At 40.1% G+C, this 27,594-nt stretch overlaps 1 protein-coding gene across 7 annotated transcripts in view; it reads left to right on the top strand.

The window, feature by feature from the left end:
- Positions 1-27,594, top strand: part of OSBPL1A (oxysterol binding protein like 1A) — a 231,211-nt gene that overhangs the window by 137,003 nt on the left and 66,614 nt on the right. For 6 of the 7 annotated variants that reach the window (XM_046024703.1, XM_046024704.1, XM_046024708.1 and 3 more), the window contains one exon: positions 16,598-16,754. In XM_046024703.1, coding sequence (XP_045880659.1) covers positions 16,598-16,754 — 157 coding nt within the window. Of the gene's footprint in view, positions 1-9,494; positions 9,519-16,597; positions 16,755-27,594 lie in introns of those variants that run through there. The other variant, XM_046024707.1, reaches the window with a different exon arrangement.

Raw genomic sequence — 27,594 nt, 5'->3', positions numbered from 1 at the left:
GTCGAAATGTGCATGAATAATGCATACAATCCAATAGTGTAGACTGGCAAAACCGATAGATGGTTATGTCATGAAATTGAAGCCAGTTTTAGCATTTCTCAGCAGTTCCAAGGGTGGTGCTCGTGTCTTTTTAAGTCAAAACTTTCAAAATGGAAAGAGGTAATATAACGATTTTGGTTTCTTCTGGAGGAGAGTAACACAGGACCAGTTATGACCTATGTCAGAGTTTAATCCAGTAAGTACTCGAGGTCCTAGTGGAGAACATGTGATACCATCCCCACTGACATCTAGAAGACATGGGATCAGATCACCATGGTCACTGTTGTCTCCTTCTACAGTTTATTTTTGAAGTAGCTGTCCGTTTCTTATCTGGCCCTGTTCCGTTTGTCTTTACTGTCTGTCTGCCCCTGCCTAGTGCCCGGCGTTACCACCCCCCTCTGTATTCCTAGCACTCTCTTCTCTCTTGTTCCCCCCTCCCCTTTTTTTGGGAATTAGCCATACTGCCTTATTCTTGCCCTTTTTCTGGTTATGTAACTTTCTGTGCATTCCTTCCTTATCTCTATACCCCTATCACTGATACATTCCTTATTACTATATGTCCCTTAAGGGTAGAGATCTTATCGTATTAACTTTTGTATTTTCTCTACTGCCCAGTACAAAACATATTAACTAATTGATGTGATAGACAGAAAATTGAGTACCACAGAATATGGCTGTCATTAAACACCTTCCATTTGTAACATGAGGAAACATTCTGGAGAAAATCCGATGAGTGGCAGGGGCTCTTCATCTAGTTTTAGTTTTGTAATATTAAACAACTATCCAGCAGCTTACTTATATTCTCTATGTGTTGTCAGTAAACTTGCTGAGTGTAATTTATCTTTTAGGATTTGGCTTGACCTTCTGGGTCCATCTTCGTTTTCTGAAATGTTGTTATTGACTAAATTGATGTCTCCATTAAATATTTACTGTAAGCTGCATGCATTTTGTACTGTCCTTAGCACTGAGAGGATTTCGCTAAGCAGACACAACTGTTGAGTGCCTACTGTGTGCCACGTGCTTTGTTAGGCACAGCTATACCAAGATAGCTAAGACCCGGTCTTCCATCTGGGGGGCTCGCGGTCGGTCCGAGACGATAGATGAACGCATGGAGAGCCAGCGTCAGTGCAGTGTACAAGGGACCGGCCTTCCAGCCCACCCTGGGTGCTCGCTCTGACACTGGGCCTTCAAGTTTGCCTTTCTCAGGAACTATGTCAACACCATCCTCTCTGTTTGGTATGGGCCACGGTTTGACACTTGTCTCCTGTCTTTGGACCCACTCTCTCAGGAAACCTTGATCCCAACATTGTTTTGACTGTACCACATCACCTCCATTTTTTAAAAAAGGTTTTATTTTTTTACTTAGAGTGAGAGCGAGAGAGAGAGAGAGTGGAGAGGGAAGGAGAGGGAGAAGCAGACTCTCCTGCTGAGCAGGGAGCCTGATGTGAAGCTGGATCTTAGGACCCGGGGATCATGACCTGAGCCGAAGGCAGATGCTTCATCAACTGAGCCACCCAGGTGCCCCACATCATCTCCCATCTTTACACCACCCCTCACTCCACGTGTGCCCTCCTGTCCCTCCTTTGAGGCCTAGCTTGCCTGGGACAACACGGGATCAGTTGCCTGCCTTCCTCTCCTTGCATTGTACTCAGCTGGCAGAATGCTGCACCATCCCTCTTCCCCCTTCCAGCCTCAGTCCTCAAGGGACTAGGTGAGGCTGGAGACGTATCTGGGGCCACACCAGTGGGTCTCGTTGCATCCCCATGGCCGCTAAAGGCCATGTTGTGCCCTTTGGCAGCCCAGCAGTCCTACTCCTTATCTGTAGTACATTGCTTTCACATTCTGCTTTCATGCTTATGTCAGCTACAACTTCTCATGCCTTTTTCTCCATCCTGTGCCATCTGAGGCTATTGTTTTTGTCACCAAGAGACTCGTGATTCCACTGTCGAAGCAGTCACACACCTGGCTGTGTCCATACGTGTGCGTGTTCTGCCTTCTCTGCTTTGCATTGATGAGTGTTGTGTCCCTAATTAAAACCACCCCCTCCATTTGTGCCTGGGATCCCCCCCACTCCTCACTGGACCTACAGAAGGATATCTGTGCATCTCCTCCTCTTTCCCAGGTAATTCTTGTTCCCATCAGCTGTCTTATCCTTACAGTGCTAAATCGTATAAAAATACCTTTGGGGCTCTTGGGTTGGTCAGTTGGTGAAGCATCTGCCTTCAGCTCAGGTCATGATTCCAGAGTTGTGGGATCAAGCCCCATGTCGGGCTCTCTGCTCAGCAGGGAGTGGGCTTCTCCCTCTCCTGCTCTCTCTATCTCTGTCACTATCTCTGCCTCTCTCAAATAAGTGAAATTAAAAAAAAAAAAACACAAAAAACCTTTGATCCCACATTGCTTTCCATTCTGACCATCTGTCTCGAACACCCTCTTTGCCCATAGTGCTCTGGAGCAGGTCACACTGCACTGCACTAGGCTAACTGCGCGGTTCTTTCTCGGTTCGCCTCTTTCTTGACCTCTCACCAGCACTTAAGAGTCGTTGGTTACACCCTCCTTCTTAGAACATTTTCTTTCCTTAGCTTCCAAAATAGCACACTTCATTTTCTTTCTCAGTTTCCTTTGCCAGTCGTGTTGCATCCTTCCAACTTCTGATATTAGAGTGTCGCAGGGGCTGGCAAGAAACCTTTTTTCTGTCCACACTTATCTCTAGGGCCTTTATACTCCCAGGTATGGTCTGAGGGTAGGCATCAGCATCACCTGGGAGCTTGTTGGAAATGTAGAACCTAAGGCCTCTGTTCAGACCTAGTGAATAAGAATAATACATTTTTCCCCAAATCTGTAGGTGATTCATATGGACATTAAAGCTTGAGCAACATGGCCTTAAGTGGCCTCATGGTAGTCCTGTACCTTTAAATATTGTCTGTATTCTGATAAATCCGTAAGTTTGTATTTCCAGCCTTTGTCTTCCCCCTGAATTTCAGACTCATGTCTATCTATCTACTTGGCATATTCACTTTAATGTCTAAGAGAGCTCCTATATGTCTTGAAAGTGTCCTGCAGAGAACTCTTGCTTTCTCCTCAAAGCCTACCCCTTTTGCAGTCTACTGCATTTTGGTAGATGGAAGATCTGTCTTTCCAGATGCTTTGGCCAACCTTTGACTTTTGACCTTCGACTCTGGCAACCTTTGACTTCTCCATCATAGACAGTTTTATTTTTGTGTGTCACATCCACCTTCAGTCAATCAGTGAATTCCATTAGGTGGACCTTCAAAATACATCAGGGGCACCTGGGTGGCTTAGTCGGTTAAGCATCTGACTCTTGGTTTTGGCTCAGGTATGATCTTGGTTTTGGCTCAGGGCTATGGGATTGAGTCTATAACAGGCTCTGCACTGAGCATATAACCTGCTTGTGATTCACTCTCTCCCTCTCCCTCTGCCCTTCCTGCTCCCCTCCCAGCTTGTGCTCTCCCCTTAAAAATGAAATGAAATGAAATAATGAAATGAAATGAAATAAAATAATGAAATGTAATCTGGTCACTTGCCATATGAGAATCTTACCACCCAGATGTGCACCCACACCATCTCTGGCCTGGATGGTCACAGTGGTTTTCTGACGGCTCTGTCTGCCTGAAGCCTTATCTCCAGAAGTGTTCTTAACCCAACATTCACAGCGATCATTCTGAAACATGAATCCATTCATGTCAGTTCTCTGCACTGAATCCTCCAATGGCTTTGCGTCTTGGCTGTAATAAAAGCCAAAGCCCAACATGATCTGACTCTCTGCCACCATTCCGAAGTCTGCCTCTGTGCTCCTCACTTCTGTCCCTCTGACTTCAGTTCTGGTTCTACAGCTTGCCAAGCATGCTCTCCCTTAGGCCTCTTTTTTCTTAGATTCAAGTTAGTTAACATATAGTGTAGTATTGGTTTCAGGAGTAGAATTTAATGATTCTCAATTATATACAACACCTGGGACACATAACAAGTGCCTTTCTTAATGCCCGTCACCTATCTAACCCATCCCCTCTACTCCCCTCCAGCAACCCTCATTTTGTTCTCTATCTTTTAAGAGTCTTTTATGGTTTGCCTCCCTCTCTGCTTTTATCTTATTTTTTCTTCCCTTACCCCTGTGTTCATCTGTTTTGTTTCTCAGATTCCACATGAGTGAAATCATACGGTATTTGTCTTTCTCCAACTGACTTATTTCGCTTAGCATAATACTTTCTAGTTCCATCTACATTATTGCATATGGCAAGATTTCATTCTTCTTATGGCTAAGTAATTTTCCATTGTGTGTATATGTAGGTATATATGTGTGTGAGTATATATCACTTCTTTTTCTATTCATCTGTCAGTGGACATCCAGGCTTTTCCCATAGTTGGCTATTGTGGACATTGCTACTACAAACATTGGGTTGCATGTGCCCCTTCAAATCACTCTTTGTATCCTTTGGGTAAATATCTAGTAGTACAGTCACTGGGTCGTAGGGTAGCTCCACTTTTAGCTTTTTGAGGAGCCTTCATACAGTTTTCTAGAGTGGCTGCACCAGTTTGCATTCCCACCAACAGTGTAAGAGGCTTTCCTTTTCTCCACATCCTTGCCAACATCCATCATTTCCCAACTTGTTAATTTTAGCAATTCTGACCAGTGTGAGGTGATACCTTATTGTGTTTTCGATTTGTATTTCCCTGAAGCTGAGTTATGTTGAACATTTTTTCATGTGTCTGTTAGCCATTTGTGTGTCTTTGGAAAAGTGTCTCCTACCAGATCTCTCAATGAATTTCTCAAATTCATGAAGAGTCTCTGTTCATGTCTTCCCATTTCTTAACTGGATTATTTATTTTTTGGGTGTTGAGTATGGTAAGTTCTTTATAGATTCTGGATACTAGCTCTTTATCTGATATGTCATTTGCAAATATTTTCTCCCATTCTGTTGGTTGCCTTTTAGTTTTGTTGTTTCCTTCACTGTGCAGAAGCTTTTTATTTTGATGAGGTCCCAATAGTTCATTTTTGCTTTTGTTTCCCTTGCCTCCAGAGACATGTCTTGTAAGAAGTTGCTGTGGCCTAGGTCAGAGAGGTTGCTGCCTGTTTTCTCCTCTAGGATTTTGTTAGCTTGCTGTCTCACATTTAGGTCTTTCATCCATTTCAAATTTATTTTTTGTATGGTGTAAGAAAACAGTCCAGTTTCATTTTTCTGCTTATGGCTGTCCAGTTTTCCTAATGTTTGTTGAAGAGACCATCTTTTTTCCATTGGGTATTCTTTCCTGCTTTGTTGAAGGGGAGTTGACCATATCGTTTGCATTTCTGGGGTCTCTGTTCTGTTCCAGTGATCTATTGTCTGTTCTTGTGCCAGTACCATACTGTCTGGATGATGACAGCTTTGTAATAGAGCTTGAAGTCCAAAATAGTGATTCCTTCAGCTTTAGTTTTATTTTTCAACATTAGTTTGACTATTCAGGAATTTTCTGGTTCCATACAAATTTTAGGATTGTTTGTTTCTGCTCTGTGAAAAATGCTGGTGGTATTTTCATCGGGATTGCAATGAATATGTAGACTGCTTTAGGTAGCATAGACATTTTAACAATATTTGTTCTTCCAGTCCACGGACATGGAATATTTTTCCATTTCTTTGTGTCTTCTTCAATTTCTTTCATAAGTGCTCTATAGTTTTCAGCACTCAGATCTTTTACCTTCTTGGTTAGCTCTATTCCTAGGTGTCTTCTTGTTTTAGGTGCAGTTGTAAATGGGATTGATTCCTTGATTTCTCTTTCTGCTTCATTACTGGTATATAGAAATGCAACAGATTTCTGTACATTGATTTTATATCCTGCGACTTTGCTGTATTCATGAATCAGTTCTACCAATTTTTTGGTGGTCTTTTGGGTTTTCTACACAGAGCATCATGTCATCTACGAATAGTGAAGGTTTGACTTCTTCATTGCCAGTTTAGATGCCTTTTATGTCTTTGTGTTGTCTGATTGCTGTGGCTAGGACTTTCGGTGCTATATTGAACAACAGTGGTGAGAGTGGACACCGGTGTCGTGTTCCTGACCATAGGAGAAAAGCTGTCAATTTTTCCCCCATTGAGGATGATATTAGCTGTAGGTCTTTTGATTATGGCCTCTATGATGTTGAGGTATGCTCCTTCTATCCCTACTTTCTTGAGGGTTTTTATCAAGAAAGGATGCTGTATTTTGTCACATGCTTTTCCTGCATCTATTGGGAGGATCCTCTCACATGGTTCTTAGCCTTTCTTTTATTAATTTGGTGTATCATACCAGTTGCTTTGTGGATATGGAACCACTCGGAAGCCCAGGAATAAATCCCACTTGATCATGGTGAATAGTCGTCCTTTTTTCTTTTTTAAGATTTTTATTTTATTTATTTCTTTGTCAGAGAGTGAGAGAGAGAGCATAAGCAGAGTGGCAGGCAGAGGCAGAGAGAGAAGCAGGCTCTCCACTGAGCAATACTGGACTTGATCCCAGGACCCTGGGGTCATGACCTGAGCCAAAGCCAGCAGCTTAACCGACTGAGCCACACAGGTGTCCCAGTGAAGAATCCTTTTTAATGTACTGTTGGATTTGATTAGTATCTTGTTGGGAATTTTTGCATCCATGTTTATCGGGGATATTGGTCTGTAATTCTCCTTTTTAGTGGGGTCTTTGTCTGGCTTTAGAGTCAAGGTAATGCTGGCCTTATAGAGTGGGTTGGAAGTTATCCTTCTATTTCAATTTTTTTTGAACAGTTTCAGAAGAATAGGTATTAATTCTTATTTAAATGTTTAGTAGAATTCCCCTGGGAAGCCATCAGGCCCTGGACTCTTGAGAGATTTTTGTTAATTTTTGATAAAATTTCTTTGCTGGCTTTGGGTCAGTCCAAATTTCTATTTTTTCCTGTTTCAGTTTTGGTAGTTTATATGTTTTTAGGAATTGTATACATTTCTTCCAGATTGCCCAGTTTGTTGGCCTATAGTTGTTCATAATATTCTCTCACAATTGTTTGTATTTCTGCAGTGTTGGTTATGATCTCTCCCTTTTCAATTTGTGATTTTATTTATTTGGGTCCTTTCTCTTTTCTTTTTGGTAAGTCTGGCTAGGATTTACGAATTTTGTTAATTATTTCAAAGAACCAGCTCCTAGTTTCATTGATCTATTCTACTATTTTGTTTTTTTTTTAATTTCTATATCACTTATTTCTGCTCTGATCTTAATTATTTCCCTTCTTCTGGTTTTTAGTCTTTATTTGCTGTTCTTTTTGCAGCTCCTTTAGGTGTAAGGTTAGGTTATGTATTTGAGAATTTTCCTGCTTCTTGAGGAAGACCTGTATTGCTATGTACTTCCCTCCTGTGACTGCCTTTTCTGTGTCCCAAAGGTTTTAGACTGTCACGTTATCATTTTCATTTGCTTCCATGTATTTTTTAAATTTCTCTCTTAATTTCCTGGTTAATCCATTCCATTATTTAATGGTATGTTCTTTAACCTCCTTGTATTTGCAGTCTTTCCAAATTTTTTCTTATGATTGCCTTCAAGTTTCATAGCATTGTCATCTGAAAATATGCATGGTATAGTATCAGTCTTTTTGTACTGGTTAGACCTTTGCTTTTCATTATTTCCTCTGCCTGGATACCTTATCCCAGATACCTACGGTACTTGTTCCCTCACTTCATTGTTCTGTTCAGAAGGACCTTCAGTGTATCAGTTTTTACCCCCTTCTCTCTTTTGCCTTTAAAAAAAAAAAAAAAAAAAACGCATTTCATATAATATTCGTTCGTTTGTTGATCTCCAATTAGAATGTAGGCTCCCCAGTAAAAGTGGGATTTTGTTTTGTTCACTGATATATTCCCACAGTCTAGGATAGCACTAAACAAAGAAAGGGGTGCTCAATAAATATTTGTTGAGCAAATTAATGAGTACTACCAAATGGTATGTCAGGAGGGTTACAGAAATTCAGAGAGGCTGCTAACTGCTTGAGAAAGTTGGATAAAACATTACATTTGAGGAGTATTTTTGAAGAGTCAGTAAGGAGTTCTCCATACAGATATGACAGGGTAGAATATTCTTTGTGTAAGAGGACAACACTTGCAAAGATAAATAGTTTCAGAAACCTCATGAGATGGTGTGGCCAAAGCAGGGGTGAGTGGTTAGGGTGCTGAGAAGTAGTGACAAGATGAAGCCAAGAAGGTAATTTAGGACCAGGTGGTAATGAGTCTTATGATAAATTTTTTGCTGAAGAATTTGAATTTTAGCATATAGATAGTGGGAAGCCAACAAACATAATTATTCAAGGGTCATTGGATTAGTGTCTTATAAAGATTCATATTTTTAAGTGAACGTTGTAGAATTCTTATGATTGCATTATATTAAGAATTGGGAATTCAAAGAGAATAAGACATGGTCCCTACTCAGAAGTGCACATTCTAGTAGAGTATTTGTGTTGTGGGAGTAAAGACTGATGATTCAGGGTTCTGGTATCCTAGATGAGAGATGACAAGTTTTAATACAAGCAATTTAAGTGAGAATGGAAAGATTAAGTTCTCTCCCTTTATTGCTTTAGTGAACACATATCCTCTGACCTTTGCTCAGGGGTCAGGGGCTACCTTCCATGGTAGACTTTATTGACTTGATCACATCCCCACTTGCGGGCTCCCTGCACCATTTTCCCATAGCTGAAATTCTGTAGAAGTATTTGGTTTTTGTCAATTCTGTCCATCCACCAGATAGTGTATTCCATGAGGAACTCTGCATCCTTGGCAGCTAGCTTCGAGTCTGGCATCTATTAGGAGTTCAAATATTTGAGTGAATGAAATTTTAGGATATATTTTTAAAGCCAAAATGATTGCACTTGAAGACTAGTTGGTTGCAGAGAATAAGGATATATTTAGGATTCTCTTCTCTTTTGGAACCTTGTTCTGCCCCCTTCTACATTCCTCATCTCTGTGAACAGCATCATCATCTTCCCACTGTGAAAACTACAAAAGTGGAAGTCCTCTTTTTCCCTTTGGCTTGCCCCTCCCCCAGTCCTCCCTGACAGTGCCTTAGTTCACCTCCCCCTCCCTTGGGCCCCAGAGAACAGGATGGTACTCATCTAACAGGTTTGGCTGCTTCTAGCCTTTGTCTCCACCAGCCGCCACTCAGGTGGCATGTTGTCAGGTGTGGGAGGCTGAAAAGTGGCCCCCCCCCCCCCCCCCGCCACCGTGGAAAGGTTCACCTTCTAATCCTGAGAACATGTAACCTTTTTTTTTTTTTTTTTTAAATGATCTTGGCCAGTGTGATTAAGGATTTTGAGATGAGAAGATGATCATAGATGATCTATCTGGGTGGAACCCAAATGTCAGCAGGGTACTTCTGCCGGGTAGAGTGATGTGGCCATAGGCGCAAGAGTACACGCAGATCCGAGCTGGAAGACACAAGGAATGTGTTCTCCCCTACTTCCCCCAGAAGTACAGTGGTTCTGCCAACACTGTGCCTTTGGTCCAGTGTAGGTGAGTTTGGATTTCTGGTTTCCAAAATTAAGAAGGACTAAATTTTTGTTGTTTTAGCTACCAAGTTCATGGTAATTGTTAGAATGGCCAGGGGACACTGATAGATCAGAGCTATCTGTAAAGTATAAAAATGATCTCATCACTCCCTAGAAAAACATGCTGATGACTGCAGGTTAAGTCCGACCTCTGTGATCTGATTCACTTTAAAGCTTCAGCTCTGATGACCCCATCTTTTCCCTTCCACCACCCTCCCCTTCGCTCTGCTGAGTATTCTTGGACACACACTTGTTCTTTCAGGTTTGAGGGCTGTTTGTTATTCCCTTTGTACCTGTTACTCTCTTTTCTGCTTTAAACTGGTCTTCATCATTGCAGCTCAGATGTCATCTCTGCTTGGAAATATACCCTGGTTCCGTTACAAGAGACTTCTTCCACTGTTCCCACAAATGCTCTGTATAAGTATATGTTTACGGATGTACCTTACTTACTGGACTTTGAATAGTTGGAGGGAACCAGTCTTGTCTCCTTAATCTTCCTGCACTAATTTATCAGCTAGTTCTTTACGTGGTGTGTGGTAGATACTTGGTAAACATTGATTTCTTAAGTTGAAGTAACAAGATATTTTGTTTTATAACTATGGATTATTCTATAATGAGCCTTAGTTCTAGAATTATTTTCTTTGTAGAGTGAATGCATATGTGACCTTCTCAAAAATAATTTTAAAGGTGTCTGCCGGACTAACTGGGATGCTCTATATTTAATCATCCAGAGTGCATACACATAAGATTCCCAGTAGTTTACACACTGTGGTTTATGGAATTCTTCATCTTCAATTACATGTGCGGATTTTGCAAGTTGTGGAAAAAAGGAGTAGATTTAGTTGCTTGGGGACAAGCCCATACTTTTAAGAAACTCTGTCATAAGCAACACTATACCATTTGCCTGATTTTGACCTTGGACATCTCTCAGGGATGATATGTCTAGAATACCTCTCACTCTTAAAGCTTGCTGTCAAGGTTCCGTTTCAAGCTTATGTCACTTCCTTAGTAAATTATTGTAGTAGCCTCTTGGCAGCCCTTTCTGGATCCATTCTGACTTTTAGTTTATAATTTATTTTAAATGTGGTTGGTTTTTATTTATTTTCTTTGTGTTCTTTCTATTTACCATGTTATTTTTGAGTTTACACGATTATACCTTAAAGTGAAATTAAAATTTGGCATGAATATTTTAAGCTTGGGTTACTTTGGGTTACTTTGGACATTTTTAGAATATTCCCAGTATGTGGAAGCCAACAATAAAAGTATTAAATTGAATGTGTGTATCTCCTGAGCGTTTCCTGTTACCTTAAGTAACAGGGGAAAGGTTATTTGGACCTCATCCACAGTTCTTCCACATCTTGGTCCTTTGTACTGTTTGTTCTCAAGCTTGTTTTCAAAGGTCATACAAGAAAAAAAGTTGATCAGGATAACAAGAATTGTTGGCATGTTTGCATTGTAAACTTCATGACCTCTTCTCTCTGCCCTTTAGTAGTAGGAAAAACTCAAAAAAGAAAGATTGAGTTAATGATCCTCTTAAATCTCAAGTTTTTTTTTCAAACTGCTTTATTGAGATATGATTGATACACAAAAATCTGTACATTTTAATGTCTAACATGTGATGAGGAATGTTTTAAAGTCATGTTAACCCCGTCACAGCTGTTGGTTTCCATACTATTTGGATATGAAAGAAGAGATTGTAAAGTGAAAGGCTATTGTGTTCAAAATAATTCTGAGTCCTAATACGGACAGAACTTTCAAGATCTAGGCCTTCGGAAATTTGCCACATTAAAAGAGACTTTCTGTTAACATTGCTGCTTTCCTTGAGAAAATAATCAGGCAGAGTTTCTATTTAAATGCTTGCCTGTAAGCTAAGGAATTTATCTTCTAAAATATAGTCTTTGTTCTTCGAAGTATTATTCCGTCAGTTTTTCTATAAAATGCAATTATCAATTAAGCCACCATCCTTTTACGATGAGGTGGAGAGTAAACAAAGAGCCACAAATAAGGCCACACGAGGTTTTCCCTTTCTCATCATTACTTGGCACTGCACCAGTTTCCCTAGTTGCCCATCAGAAGTTCAGTAAATAACATAGGGCTGTTTCATAAATTCTCTTACCCGGTTTCTCAGAGGGTGATGAAGTAACCTGAAAATTTGGGGCAGCTTTACTTATTACAGAAGCGCATATGGGTGTAAGGGGAAATGCCATGGGAAATAGAATGGTGAAGGACTGGCTCTGCCTGAAATCGCTCTATATGTATCTCTCAGGTACATACTCGTTTGCTGCCTTTGGAAATATATCTGCAGGAAAATCAACCTGTCTTGCTTCTGTGCCGTTTCTTTTTCAGTGGCATTGAGGTGAGAGATAACAGGACCAGAATAGAGTTCGTGCATCTGGCAGGCTAGATCTGTGGCTTGACAGGTTTTTGTGTGTTTATTTGTTTGGGTTTTGTTTCATTTTTGTTTTCATTGTGGCAGTGTATAAATAACATCAAACTTACCTTGTTTCAGTTCAGTGGCATTGAGTACATTCACATTGTTGTGCCACCGTGACCACCCCTCATCTCCAGAGTTCTCTCATCTTCCCAGACTGAAACTGAAACTCCCAGCTCCGTACACAGTGAAGACGGACTCCCTGTCTGCTGCCTTGTTTCTTTCTTTTTTTTTTTATTTCTTTTCAGCGTAACAGTATTCATTGTTTTTGCACCACACTCAGTGCTCCATGCAATATGTGCCCTCCCTAATACCTACTACCTTGTTTCCCCAACCTCCCACTCCCCGCTCCTTCAAGACCCTCTTTAAAGCACGAGTATTGTGGCCTTACACTATATAAGAGAGCCCTGTAAGCACCACAGTGCAGGGATCAAGCACTCCCTCCAAGCCCTTTACGCTATACACCAAGAGATGACTATATTGCCCATTAACAGTGGGTGATAGATAGGTTTGGTTTGTTTGGTATTTATATGTCTGGGCAACACTGAAAAACCTGAAGTTTTAAGATTGAGATTTAAGATCTCAGACGTGCTTAGATCCTTTCCTGATATATTTGAAGATTACTTCTATGGGCAGGCTTTACCTTGCTCAATAAACCTCCACAGTGGCTGTGACGTTTTCGGTATTTAGCTAAACATGTTTGAATGTAAATATATCTAGAACTATGGGTCTCCTTATGCTGTGATGCTCTCCTGAAGATAGGTTAGTGTGACTACTGCTGTGAAAGCAGAGTCTATTAAGAATGACCTCCTTTTGCCGTTAAAGTAAATCCAAACTTTGTCACACTGTAAATATTAGACATCTCTCTGTTGATAGTATTAGAAGTAATGAGCTTTTGTTGTTAAGCAGTTGGTTGGTTTTTATCTCAAGAGCACCATAAATCGTGTTGATCATGTTTCCTGCTCTACCTGTGAAGTTGGAATGCTGAGGCAAGTCTGTGATTGACACGTAGCACGGATACAGAACCTCTTGGCATGCATTGGGGTGCTACCTCCTTCCTTGCTTTCATTTATTATTCTCGTCGTCCCACTGCCTCCCTTGCTTTTTATTTATCTTAGATAGTCAGCTTCACAAACGATTCACAGATTCATTTCCATGCAGTCACTCCTACTACCACTCCTCTGTTGTGTCTTCTGCTCCCATCTTCCCAAGAACCTCATTCCTGTCTGTGTTGGGTCCTGCTGCTGTTTACTTGGAACAAGTCCTCTGTTGTCACTCTACCCACCCCCACTCTTATTTTGTCGCCTAATGGCTTAATCATCAGTCACAGTCCTTTCTAGATAACTTGTCCTTTGCTCTGTAAAACTGCTGATCCCTCTATATGGCCTACTGTCCCCATTCAAACTTCTGATATTGTACCTAGAAAAATGCACTGAACTCAGGTGTTCACAAAACAGTCCACCTCTGCTAGACCCCGGGCAGGGACCAGATCTTACTGTTCTTCCACTCCAAGTGCCTGTACTTGATAAGGGGAGCGGAGGAATGAATGAAGCAGTGTCAGATACTGTGGATGAGTCAATAATTCTTTAAGAATTGCAAAATGACCATTGGACTTTGCAGTATGCAGGTAATTGGTGACCTTTGGTAGAGCCTTCCAGGGAAAGGGTGGGGATAGCCTGTTTGTAGTAGAGAGGGAAGGTGGTTGGGAGGAATGATTGGGGGAGGGGAGAGGTAGAAAAACTGGGAGAAAGAGAGTGGAAGACAGGCGGGCTAGGAGGGGGCAGAGAGGGAGTCAGGTTGTACCACCAGCCACGGAGGACCCACGTCTGTACCGCCATCTGATGGTGTATCTCTAGGGGTGAGCTTGGCGGGCAGTAGTGTGGGTGAAGGTGGTAGGTCTTGAGCTTACATTCACTAAGTTCAAGTCCTGTTTTGGAAAAAGTTTCTTTACTTCATAGAAGTTCTTAACTGCTGTATCTCGTTTGGTGTTTACCAAATACCTGCTTTTTGTTAATTTCCTTTGTACGTGAACACAGGTCTTCTGATTGGTAGCCGTTGAATAGCAAACACGTTGTCCTGTGCTTAGTGCAGTTTAGTAAATGCCTGAAGTTTTTTGCTCCAATGCTTTTTGATTTTCATGACATCTGAATTATAAAGTCCTCATGCGCCTTAAATAATACTAACCAATACAGACAAAAGTGTTTTGTTTGACTCTGCAAATTTTTAATTTTTTTCATATGAAACAAATTTGAAAATGTAGATGTGAAAAATCCACCTGCAGCTCCAGACCAGTTGTCATCTTTGATACAGGATTTGCTCAGGCGGCTTCCACTGAACCACGCTCTTCCCTCCACCTGAGCACCGGCTTCTTTCTGTGAAGATTTTCCCGAGGCACCACCTCTACCACATAGTCTTTCCTCATACCCATGTTTGTAGCCCAGAAAATTGACTGATCCCCTTACTTCAATGTGCATTGACAGACTTTTGTGATTTTACTGCTCTCGTCTGTATGTACTTCTGAACCAGCCTGGTCTGTCTTTAAAAAAGAATCAAGTTATTTTTTTGCTCTGTATTTTAGAGTTGCAAAATGGTATCCTGATTATTTTTGTCTTAGCATTTTGTTAAAAGCATTTTTTTGTTTTACTAAGTTGTTTTTATAAATGCAATTTTAACAACTAATTTCATTTAATGGGCAGCTGTTCTTGTTATTGGCTATTCAGGTCTTCTTTAATTTTTTTCAATAAAAGATTATGACTGCCTGCTAAAACTGACAATGAAAAATAAGTCTTTTTAAATTTATCATTAAAGTATGTTTCTTTGTTATAAGGTAGAGGACTGATCAAAGATATATTTTTGGAAATTCCCGTAAAATTATATTTACAGAAAATAAAAACTTCACCGGCATTGAAAGACTTTCTCCAAGTAACGAAACACCATTCAGAGGGTCCAGAGTTCAGAGCTCAAGATGTGTTATCCCACCTGCAATTGTATTTGTCCAACAGTTGTTCCTGTGGTGTTCCCTTCCTTGCAGTGATTCATCTTATGGTTTTCCTTATGATTTTATGGTGATGTGAGAGCAACACAAATTTAGTTAAAAACCATACGTCCAACTTTGAATTTGGATCTTTCCCAGAGCTAGTGCTAGGCCAGGGCGGTATGAGAGCCACGTAGTCATGAGGGTGAACAACTGATAGGCTGGCAAGCATTCTCTACCCAGACAACCATTTTGTTTTTCAGTACAGCATTCAGTAAATTACTTGAGATTTTCAACACTTTATTATAAAATAGGCTTTGTGTCAGTGATTTTGCCCAGTTGTCGGCTAATGTATGTGAGCACATTTAAGTAGGCTAGGCTAAGCTGAGATGTTGGGTAGGTTGGATGTATTAAATGCATTTTTGACTTAATATTTTAAACTGATGATAAGTTAATTGGGATATAACCCCATTGTAAGTCAAGGGAGATCTGTAATTAGTCTGATGTGATAAAATTAAGGTTCCTTAATGTTGGCTGAGTTACAGAATGCTGCGGAGGGAAAAGAAAGCACTAACAAATTTGATTTCCTGAATAGGTTAGCAGTAATATAAGCAGATGGCCAATAAATTCGCTTCAGGAAGTTTGCTTGAATGTGTGTAAGAGTGCTTGCCTAGAGCTGAGGACAATTGAGTATGTATGGTCCTCTGCTTAAGTAGGGGAGTTAGAAGTTCCCTTGAGTTATATTTTAATAGAAATGTAGGTACAATGTAGAGTTTTGGGGAGGTTGCTGTATTGAGCTGAAATCTATAGAGCATTAAATGAGTCACAAGACCTGGGTTCAAATCCAGGTTCATCTGACTCACAAACCATGAGACCACCAGCACATTGGTTAAGCTGTAGTCCTGCCTTGCTGTCACCAAGGCACCCTGGAAGTGCGAAAAGGAGATGACAAATGGGATCATGCCTGGAAACTGTAATGTGTTGTATAAAAATAAGTTGTCTTAGTATTCCCAAACAGGCAGATGGCTCTACCCGGAATACATAGCCAATTAGGAACATGGTATTTCTAGCCTAAAAATGCCTGCCTGATAATTGGATTTTATATGGACACTTTGAGCTTTAGCTCTTGAGGATTTAAGTAATGTCATAGCAGAAGAAGTATTTTTTGAAGGCTTTTAAAATTACCTTTGCTTTTGTGTCTACAATATCAGCTGTAATTTAAACTTCCCACAAGTACAGCCACTATAGCTTTTTTCTTATACGTGAATTTTAAAATGAATGCTTTGTTGGTAAGTTATGCTTAAGATGCTTTGAGAGGGAACGTAAAAATAGAAATTTTGGGGGGAACTACCGAGTATGATTTCTGAAAGAATTGGGTAATCTCTGGAAATCTCTTGTAATGTGTAAAATCTGTTTAACTGTAAGTTTATATAAGCCTATACCTGTTTCATAAACCCACTTCAGCCTTATTGGGTGCAGGTTCTCAGAAATCCCCGAGGAGGTGGTTAACGGATGGATTGTTAAAGGACAAAGTAGGCTGCTTAAGTTTCAAAGCCTAATGCGTTAGGGGAGATATCCATTGTTACTGCAGCCTCGCACCCAAGTTCAGTTCATTGACTATGAACCTGCTCTGCCACAGAGTCCGAGTCCGAGCGGTCCCTGAGTCGACTGGAAGCCATAACGGCGTGCTCCTTGGAAGAGGAAGGAGAGCCCCTGAGCAGCAGAAAACACAGAATGTCAGAAGGGAAAGACTGTGGTGGTGGAGATGCTCTCTCCAATGGCATCAAAAAACACAGGTAGGATGGCCTTTAATGGTTACGTTGCTAATTCTTATAAGATACATCTGGTTCATGAAGAAAAGCACGCCTTCTCTTTGTTTTTCCCGCCCTGTGTTTACATTGCTGTTAGAACTTGATGCATTTAAGAGAAAAACATCATCTGTACTTGTAGGAACAAAGCATACAACGCGATGTTAGCAAGCATGGTTTCGGGGACATAAATCCTCTAGCTGACAATTTAGCTAGGCTCCTCAGAACTGCCTTTTGCTATTGATGCTGGACTCCTCTTTTCATCATACATGTTTTATGACTCTGCCTCCCCGTGCTATTTTAGTTTCTGGTCATTCGATCTGCTTGTTGGTTTTATTAAGAGTGGACTGTAATATTGCCTGCCTGTTGATACAATTTAGTTACATTTAAACAAAGACTTTTATTAAGCTCCAGGCTTTGTCGAACAGATCCGTTTTACACTGTCTAATAACATTAGTATCTTATTATTCCCTTGATGATTTCATCCTAGAGATTGTCCCAAATTCCTGAGATGCAGCAGACACCGGAGCTCCCTTGTCTCTGCACGAGTGTGCACACAGAGTGAGTGGCTCGAGTGCCTGCTGCTATTTGTAAAATACTGATCAAATTACAGGTTAAGGGTAGATCCTGGTGTCAAAAGCACTTTGGGGGTAAGGATTTATTAACAGTTAATTTCTACGAGATAGTTTTTGTTTGTTTAGTACTTGTAGGCTGTGTAACTCTCACTCCATTTCTGCGCCACGATTCTGGTCCCAGTTGGTCTCAATTATTGTTCTCCCAGGGAAAAATATCCATATCACTTCTGATTTATGTGTATTTGCCCCTTGCTAACAAAACGGTCTTAGTGCGTGCTTATTTTGAAAACATCAGTGAGTTACAGGTAACGAACTAACTAAAGCCAGAAGGTATCCTCCAAACGCACTCACCGATGGAGTATACCATTGCACATTATGTGGCGAGCCGCGAGTGAGTGTCTTTCCCGATTGCCTTCTGCAGTTTCTGCCCACTCCTTTGGGAGTCCAGGGCTAATAAGTTCTGTGTAGGTCATGAAATCCCTAACAGGAATCCTGGCAGGCCTACCTATCATACGTCCTGATGGTCTGGTGAGAACACAGGTGAAATCTTCTGATATGAGAAACCTACAAATAGCTTAAATTGTTAAAATATCAGTAAGAACCACTGTGCTCAGATGCTCTCCTAGCCAGGGGTGGGAGACACATTTCTCTAGTGCTCTTCAGGGCTCGGAGGCCCTGGTGTGCATGCTTTCATTGAATCTGTAGTTACTGTGCACTTGACAAATACATTCTACTGTATTCATATATTCTGTGTTGCATCTTAATCAAACCCAGAATGGTAAGATGAGAAAGTTAAGGTGAAATTGTTAAAAAATGAAATCAGGGCAGGTCACTAAGAAAAATTACAAAGGAATGCAGCTCTAGGTAGTGACCTCACCAGAAAAGTTAAAGTGATAAATGAACTGCAATTTATTAGGCTTATAAATGTGATAAAATATTCTTTAGTTATTTAAAAGTAGGCAGGTTAGGAAATTGTCAGCAGTCAGATGTATGGGGAAAACATAACAGCTTCCTATTTTAAAAAGTAATTATGTTTTGTTTTGTTTTTCTTTTGCATGAAGTTCTTTCTGATCAAATAAACAGAGCATATGCCATAAATAATTTAAAAGTTTCATTTCAGGGGCGCCTGGGTGGCTCAGTGGTTTGAGCCGCTGCCTTCGGCTCAGGTCATGATCTCGGGGTCCTGGGATCGAGTCCCGCATCGGGCTCTCTGCTCGGCAGGGAGCCTGCTTCCCTCACACTCTCTCTGCCTGCCTCTCTGCCTACTTGTATCTCTCTCTGTCAAATAAATAAATAAAATCTTTAAAAAAAAAAAAAAAAAAAAAAAAAAAAAAAAAAAAGTTTCATTTCAGAATAGAAAAGTATTCAATGTTCTCAAATCCATCTTTCCTGTGCCCTCAATTGTGTTATAAATAATCTGCATTTATAATGGGCAATTATTGTGATGATATGAAGAATAATTTGAATCAGTAGTAATTTTGGTGATGGCTTCAGAAAAGCAGCTAGAGAGGTGCTGGGGTGGCTCAGTCAGTTTAGCATCTGACCCTTGACTTGGGCTCCGGTCATGATCTCGGGGTGGTGAGATTGTGCCCTGAGTTGAGCTCCATGTTCAGTGCAGAGTCCACTTGTCCCACTCACTTTCCACTCCCCTGCTTATGCTCATTTGTCTCTCATTTGTGAGAGGAAAAGAGAGAGGGAGGGAAGGAGGGAGACAGCGAACAACCGAGCAAGTGAGCGGGGGCAGGGGGTGGTTTGAGTTGCTTTGTGGAAAATTAGCCTACACTATGCTATAGTCAAGTTTATATTTACAGGGCTTCTTGTCATCTTGGCTGTGTTCCACAGGATCAGTTCTTTATCCTTTTAGACTAATTTATGACATGTATTCAGAGCTCTAGTCTTTTAACTTGTCAGCAGTTTGACCCAAGTTGTTATATTTGATCAAAATGTGATATTTATTTCATCGTGTCTCTGGATATGGTATAAAAGATACTAATGCAGAATAGATTAGAGTGTGAAACAATGGATCCATGTAATGATTCCATAAATGTTATTTACTGTATTAATAGCATTAGTAAATAAAAGGAGAAAACATACCATCATCCTAATAGATAGAAAGCAGGGACACCTGGGTGGCTCACTTGGTTGAGGGTTGGACTCCTGATTTCGGCTCAGGTCACAATTTCATAGGTCATGAGATCGAGCCCCATGTTGGGCTCTGTGCTCACCACAGAGTCTGCTTCAGATTCTCCTCCCTCTGCCCCTCCCCCTGCTCGCTCTCTTTAATAAGAAATAAATTAAAAAATAAAAGTCATTCATGATTAATAAATATCTTAGCAAACCACAAATAGAAGAGAACCTCTCTGATCTACTTAAAAGTTACAAGGAACAAATTACTTAATGAGATATTAAGCACAGTAATTATAGTCTCAGGAATAAGACAAGGTTGTCTGCTATCATCTTTGCTATTCAGCATTATTCAGAGGCCATAGTCATAGATCTTATATACCCAGGAGATCTAGAAATAAACAGAATCATAAGTATCTATAGACAAATTTGTAGAAGTGGGAGAGAAGTTTGGCAAGTTTGCTTTTATACAAAATCAGCTTTTTCCACTTCTGTGTACCGTCAACAAACTGCAGCTAAAACTGGGAGGGTGCATATTAAGAGTATCTATTAAAAAGTCTCATACCTAGGAATAAATCTTAGCAAAAACTGTAATATTAAAACTGACCAAAAGACTTAAAACTTACTGAAAAGGCAAGTACAGTGTCATAAAGATGTTTTTGCCAAGTTGATCTACAGATTCAATGTAGTAGTAATTAAAATCTCAATGTCGTTTTCCTTGGAAGTTGAAACATGGATTCTGAAATATGTATTTAAGTACATAGGGCTTTGAAGAGCAAAGATACTGCTCAAGAACCAGGTTGGGGGAAAGGAAGGCATTTGTTCTACCACATATCAAAACTGATGGTAAATCTTTAGTGCAAAATTGTCCTGCAGGCAGACTGACTTGTAGAATTGAAGTAAAAGGTCCAGGACCCACCCATCTAGGCAACCTGGTGTATGGAGTGGAGCTAGCATAGCAGGTCAGTGAGGGTGAGAATGGATTGTTTGGTACATGGTACTGAGATAATCACCTAATGGGCACCCTCCAAAAAACCCAAGAAAGGAACAGATCCTTATTTCATATACACAAATATAAATAAATTCTAGATGAACTAAATGCTTTAATTTGAAAGAGCAAGATTTAAAAACTCTTGAAAGGAAATATAAAGTATCTGCAGTTTTGAAATAGGGAAGAATATTTTACAACAGAAATGTGATAGGGACTGAGTTTGTATCTGATTCTAGTTAATGTACTTGTACTTCTATTGATATATTTACTTGAATAAAGCCTTCTATAGTAAACGTGGCTACGAATCGCAAAGGTTTATTTTGCTGAAATGGCAGATTAGGACTGCAGATAATCGCTTCGCTTACCCTTTATTTATCCTTTGTGACTGCTTTAGAATTGAATTATTAGGTCGCCAGATAACAGCTGTCTTCTGTTTAGAAGAAGTCATACAAAGAATATGCTTTCAAGTTGAAGTCAAACCTTAATTTAAAGAGATTGAGAACACAAGCAAAGACAGTAACTTCTGAGACTGAGAAAATGTTTTTAGTGGTAAGAAATTATTCAACTTTGAACACATCTAATCACTAGAATAAAACCATCTTGGTTTTGAAATCTCCCTGCAGATACAGGACAGATTATCTGCTTTCAGACTTGATTAGGTCAGGGCACAGAGTTAGTAACAAGTCACCCCCCACCCCTTCCCTGCCCCAGATGTCCTTTGGTGCCCTGCACTGAAGAAAATACTCCTGTCTGTCAGGAATATTTGGGGTAACTCCCTATGGTTATGTAGTGATCAGGGTCATATTAGCAGGAGTCCAGATGCTTCTCTGATTTTCAAAAGACCGAAGAGTCGTGGAAGAAAGAGCAGGAGCCTACCCAGAATTACTCGGATTTGTGGTAGGGCCTGGGAGGCTGGAGGGACCAGCAGGTTCCAAGGACATAGTGAATCTACACGCTCAGCCTTCTCTTTGTCCCAGAGTACTTATTTACTCTGGGAAGCCGAGAGCAGAATTTGGGCCAGGGTACCACTGAGTGTGTGGGAGGCAGACCTGGCAGTCCTGGAGCTGCAGCTGGCTACTGAGGGGAGGGGACAGTAGAGAGGGGGCCCCTGGGACGCATCGGCAGGTTGGATGCCTGGAGGGTACTCCAGACTACATGGGTCCCCCACCTCTCCAACAAAAACACGTTTGGGGATTCTTAGACTAGTAAGAACTTGGCAAGTGGGAGCTAGGCACCCAACAAAAAAGGTTCAAGTGCAAAAAGCTTATCTGGGGTGCCTGGGTGGCTCAGTCTGTTAAGCAGCTGTCTTCAGTTAAGGTCATGATCTCAGGGTCCTGGGATCCAGCCTCACATTGGGCTCCCTGCTCAGTGGGAAACCTGCTTCTCCCTCTCCTTTGGCCTGCCGCTCTGCCTATTTGTGCTCTCTCTCTCAGTCTCTCTGTCAAATAAATAAAATCTTTAAAAAAGAAAAAAAAAAGCTTATCTAGAACTACCAAGTTGTTAGGTCAGGGAGTCACTTGGGGTATATTAGAAAGGAAAAGGCAAAGACCATTAGGGTCTAGATTCATGATAATTACCTTCTTAAAACTTATTCTCAGAAATTACTCTAGGAAAGCTGAGACATCTTTTCACAGACTTCACCTCTTTCAGCCTTAGTTGAAAAAGCAGAAGAGTTGTTGTTTTAAAAGCAGGTGCTGAGGCCCATAGGACCACCTCCTTGTCTTGCCCTGACCCCCAAAATACCTCTTTTGTGCTTGGGGCTCTTTAAAACACTGTTGGCAAAACAAAATCTTTCTAGTTGTAGCATTCTGTAAGCAAATGATAGTGAGGTATATTTTTATCTGACTCTAAGGGCTCATTCAAATCTGTTCTAGATCAGTGATTTTTTTGTGGGCAGAAGAGAGTAGTTTTCTAGGGCAGCCATAATCTGCAGAGCTAGGCTTGAGTGAGCAAAATAACAAATAGCTAATGTTGTGTTGTTTGCCTTGATGTGAAGAAGAGTAAAGATTGCGTTTTCTGGCACTAATTGCATTTTAGAAACTATATTGCAGGAGTTTTCAAACCCATATGCAAGTAGAATCATATATAATGAACCCCTCATACTGAGCATTCGTCTTCGGTATCCATCATGTGCCCCACTTTGTTTTACCTCTATACCCCGCCACCGCCTATACTTTCAGAAATTATCTTAAAAATTATATCAAATCCGAAATATAGTTTCATCTTCAATTTAGTGTGAATCTTTAAAACACTGGGACTCTTATTTTCTAAAACCACAGTACCATTACGATACCTAAAAACCAGTGTCTCAGATCCTCATCAAATAGTATTCATTTTTTCCTGATTGTCTCATAAATGCCACTTAGTAATAAGATCTAAAATGTCATTTAATAATTCAAATCCACATACTGCATTTGGTTTATATGTATCTTCACTCTCTCTTAATCTCTAGACTTCTCTTCCTCATTTTTTTCTTGCCAGTTATTTGCAGAAGAAACTTGGTCGTTTGTCCTGTAGAGTAACCCACAATTTGGATATTGCTGGTTGCATTCCCATGGTGTCACTTAACATATTCTTTTACTCCTGAATTTCCTTTAAACAGATGGTTATATAGAGAGGCTCAGCCAGATTTAGGTTTGAACTGTTTGGCACAAAATACTTCATAGGTGTACCTGCTTTTACGTTCATCGGGGAGCACATGCTATCTGGTTTTCCTTTTTATAACATTGAGATTGATGTCCTGGGGTATCAGGCATTGTCAGTCTGACATATCCATGATAAAGTTGTCCAACAGCCTTGAACCTAATGATTTTTAGCAGCCACTATTGGTCAGTGTCAACATCCTTGTTTTATTAGGGTCTGTAAAATGGTTGTATTACATTTCTGTCATTCCTTCTACTTAGGTAGAACCATTTTGTAAAGAAATTCTGAAAAAACTATTTTCAGAATATGTTGGTTCCCTAACATCCTCCAGAGGTGATATATGAAAGTATGGATTGGGCTGCATAAATCTCTTATGGCTGTTTTTCCCATCTTTGGTAAAAGAGAGATCCTCTGTGTCCTTCTGACAGGATCCCAGGTAGTTAGTTATTTTTTTAGGTATGATTTTATTTTTATTTATTTATTTTTTAAAGATTTTATTTATTTATTTGACGGAGAGATCACAAGTAGGCAGAGAGGCAGGTAGAGAGAGAGGGGAAAGCAGGGTCCCTGCTGAACAGAGAACCCGATGGGGCCTCCATCCCAGGAGCCTGAGATCATGACCTGAGCTGAAGGCAGATGCTTAACCAACTGAGCCATCCAGGCGCCCCTAGGTATAATTTTAATTCAGTAATTCAGTTGTCTCTGATAGCTGCTTTGCTTTCTGATACAAAGAGATATTTCAGTCTTATCTGGTATGCTTCCTGCCCCAGATCTAGATTCGGCTTTTTCTCTAAGGAGCCACATTTCATTTTAGCGGGAAATAATATTTAGCTGTAACAATTCCTGTAGTGAGAATGTTCTGTACTACTGGTTTGGCCACAGTTCTCAGTCCTTTTCAGGAGAGGTGAGCCCCTGCTCCCTGTAAGGAAAAGTACTTCATGAGTTCATCCCAAGATATTTCTAGTTAAAATTTTGGATTCTAGGGTTTTCCTTCTAATTCCTTTGATTTTATTTGCAATATATGGTTCCTAATGACTTTTATATAATTACCTATTTTCTTTAATACATTAGCCTCTCTCTCTCTCTCTCTCTCTCTCACACACACACACACACACACACACACACACACACTCTGACGTAGAAATATTGTTACCAGCAGTGTGGTTGCTGAAAAGAATTTCAGCTTTCTTCGTAGTTCCTTTTAATATATTCCTTCTGGGATGTAAAGTAGTGTTGTGTTTTGCAATATAAAAGGTCACATTCTGTGTAGTTAAACTACTAACTTGTTACACAGATAGATTTCATTTGTTTCATATGCTTTCAGGTTTTAGAGATTCCCTTTGACTCAGGTTTTTTTTTTTCAGATTAAGTGAAATAGTTACATGATTTCAAAGTCAAAAATACAAAACAAGGTATGTTTAGAAAAATCTAGTTTCCATTCTTATCCCCTCACTGTTGTTTCCCTCCTCCCCCAAATGTAATCATTATTACAGTCTCCTAGTTTTTAATAGAAGCAGTGTTAAGATATGTTCATATTCATTTTTTAATTATAAAAGATAAACTGTATAACTTTGCTCTTTTTTTTTCCACTTAATATATGCTAATTCCAATTCTTTTGGTCTCACATTCCTTGATACTAATCATTTGGGTTACTTGTCTACAACCCTTAAAAATTATACATATGTGGGGGCGCCTGGGTGGCTCAGTGGGTTAAAGCCTCTGCCTTCGGCTCAGGTCATGGTCCCAGGGTCCTGGGATCGAGCCCCGCATCGGGTTCTCTGCTCAGCGGGGAGCCTGCTTCCTCCTCTCTCTCTCTGCCTGCCTCTCTGCCTACTTGAAATCTCTGTCTGTCAAATAAATAAATAAAATCTTAAAAAAAAATTATACATATGTGTATTTATATATCATATTTAGAGTAGAGATTATTCTCCTTAAAATTTTTAACTGGTGATACATGCATGTGCTTCAAAGTTCAGAAATGTAATAGAGCATATTTCACAAATTTTAACTCTCACTTTTTAAGCTAGCCATGCTCCCTCCTTGCCCCAAATGCAGTCATTGTTACTGCAGATCGTACTGTCTCTTCATACAAATGATAGAAAATGCATACATACAGTTCTTGACCCTGCTTTTCAATATATATAGTTATTCAACAAATATGTGTTGTTGAATAATTTTCCCTATTCAAGAAGCTTGTTACTTTTAGAACAAAGTCCTTATTTCTGTCGAGTGTCCACTACTGCACTGAGGGATGTTTAGCATCTTTTTGTGTATTTGAGGTCTTTTTGTATTTCTTTTTCCATGAATTGCTCATATCCTTTTCCCATTTTTCTGTAGGAATGTTAAACTCACCAATTTTCAGTGCTCTATAGTATCATTGGAGAAACTAGATTTTAAATGTTACATGGACTGAAAATACTTTTTTCCGGATTTGCCAACAGGAAAGATTATTCTCAGAATTTTTAATTCTTAACACATAGTGGAAAATACATCTACTCTAAAGCTTTAATAAATGACACTCTAATCCTATTTTTGTTTCTGAATTTTTCACATGAATATGTGTTCTTTGGAAAAAATATTTAAGTGAATTAGAACAATCTAGTCATTAAGAACTACCTGGGTTTGGGGCGCCTGGGTGGCTCAGTGGGTTAAAGCCTCTGCCTTAGACTCAGGTCATGATCCCAGGGTCCTGGGATCGAGCCCCACATTGGGCTCTTTGCTCCGCAGGGAGCCTGCTTCCTCCTCTCTCTGCCTGGTTGTGATTTCTCTCTGTCAAAAAAAAAAAAAGAACTACCTGGGTTTGAATCCCATATCTACCACTTTTCTGACCTAAGCAAGTTATAATTTTTTTGAAACTCAACTTCATCTGTAAAATGGATGTGATAATAAGGCCTACCTTATTGGCTTATGATAATTAAAGAGATAACTTGTGTAAAGCGACTTTGTCTAATTAAATGTCAGGTACTGTTAAGGGAGAAAACTGATTAACCCTTGGCAAAAACAGGTAAGTGGAATTGTTTTCTTCCTTTTTTTTTTTAAAGATTTTACTTATTTATTTGACAGATAGAGATCACAAGTAGGGAGAGAGGCAGGCAGAGAGAGAGAGAGAGAGGAGGAAGCAGGCTCCCTGCCAAGCAGAGAGCCCAATGCGGGGCTCGATCCCAGGACCCTGGGATCATGACCTGAGCTGAAGGCAGAGGCTTTAACCCACTGAGCCACCCAGGCGCCCCGTTTTCTTCCTTTTTTTAACTTAAAAAGTCTTTGGATGAGTTTTGGAAGTTTAAATTGTCCTTTAAACTGAAATTTGAGGGGAGCCTGTGCCTTTGGCTCAGGTCATAGTCCCAGTGTCTTGGGATCGAGCCCATATCAGGCTCTCTGCCCAGCAGGGAGCCTGCTTCCTCCTCTCTCTCTGCCTGCCCCTTTGCCTGCCTCTCTGCCTACTTGTGATCTCTGTCAAATAAATAAATAAATAAAATCTTTAAAAAAACAAACTGAAATTTGGGAAAGAGGTAGCTGAAATGAAGGTGTTGATCTTGGAATAACATTGTTACCTTTAATAAACGTGAAATAAGGAAAATTGCCTCCACATTTAATGTCTTCTGTGGTTGATTTCCATTATATTTTAAAAAGATTGAAACGTGGCTTTTCTTTCTGTTGAGTGGAAAGGTGTGCCTGGCCTCAGCAAAGCTGGTTGTAAACTTACATTGTCAGAAGTGTAAACAAGAGGTGACTGGAGGCTTAAAGCCCTGTTATTCATTCCTTGGTCCTTGGAGATTACTTTCCCCATACAGAGGTCTCATTACTTCTCCTTTTGATCCCTAGGCTTTTTGAATCTCCTAGGTAAATATCTGATTTCTATTTCAAGTTTGCTTATATATATACTTAAAACCTCAGAATATCAAAGGGAAGAAGTTAAATATTAATAAAACGGACATTCTTGCTTGGCATCTTGATCTATTTGAACATATACCCTCCAGATGAAAACAGGGTTTTGAGTGCCTATAAAATCTCTGTCAGGATAACTTGGTTTTTTAATGCCCTGCCCTTTTCTACTTATCTGTCCATTTCTTAATTCCAGTGATTCATATGTTGGGCATCCTGACTTCTGATGGCATGTGGGATTTGGTCTTTACAAATACATTGAGGTATCTCCTTCCTGTTGGAGCTGATGCTAATCTAAATTTTGCCTAAAGGAGAAAACTGCCTCTGGGGACAGACAGCTTTTCAGTATTGTTTGTTTTGCTTGTTAGCTTAGAAGGAATATATCTCTTTCAGAAAACACCATGTATAATAGTAATAATGATTTCCAAGGTCAATAAAATCAAGAAATGACTTTTTAAAAAAGATTTTATTTATTTATTTGACAGAGAAATCACAAGTAAGCAGAGAGGTGGGGGGAAGCAGGCTCCCTGCTGGGCAGAGAGCCCAACACAGAGCTTGATCCCAGGACCCTGAGATCATGACCTGAGCTGAAGGCAGAGGCTTAACCCAGTGA

Source organism: Meles meles, chromosome 12 (assembly GCF_922984935.1).
Source record: "Meles meles chromosome 12, mMelMel3.1 paternal haplotype, whole genome shotgun sequence".
NCBI lineage: Eukaryota > Metazoa > Chordata > Mammalia > Carnivora > Mustelidae > Meles > Meles meles.
This window is presented reverse-complemented; position numbering and strand designations above follow the sequence as displayed.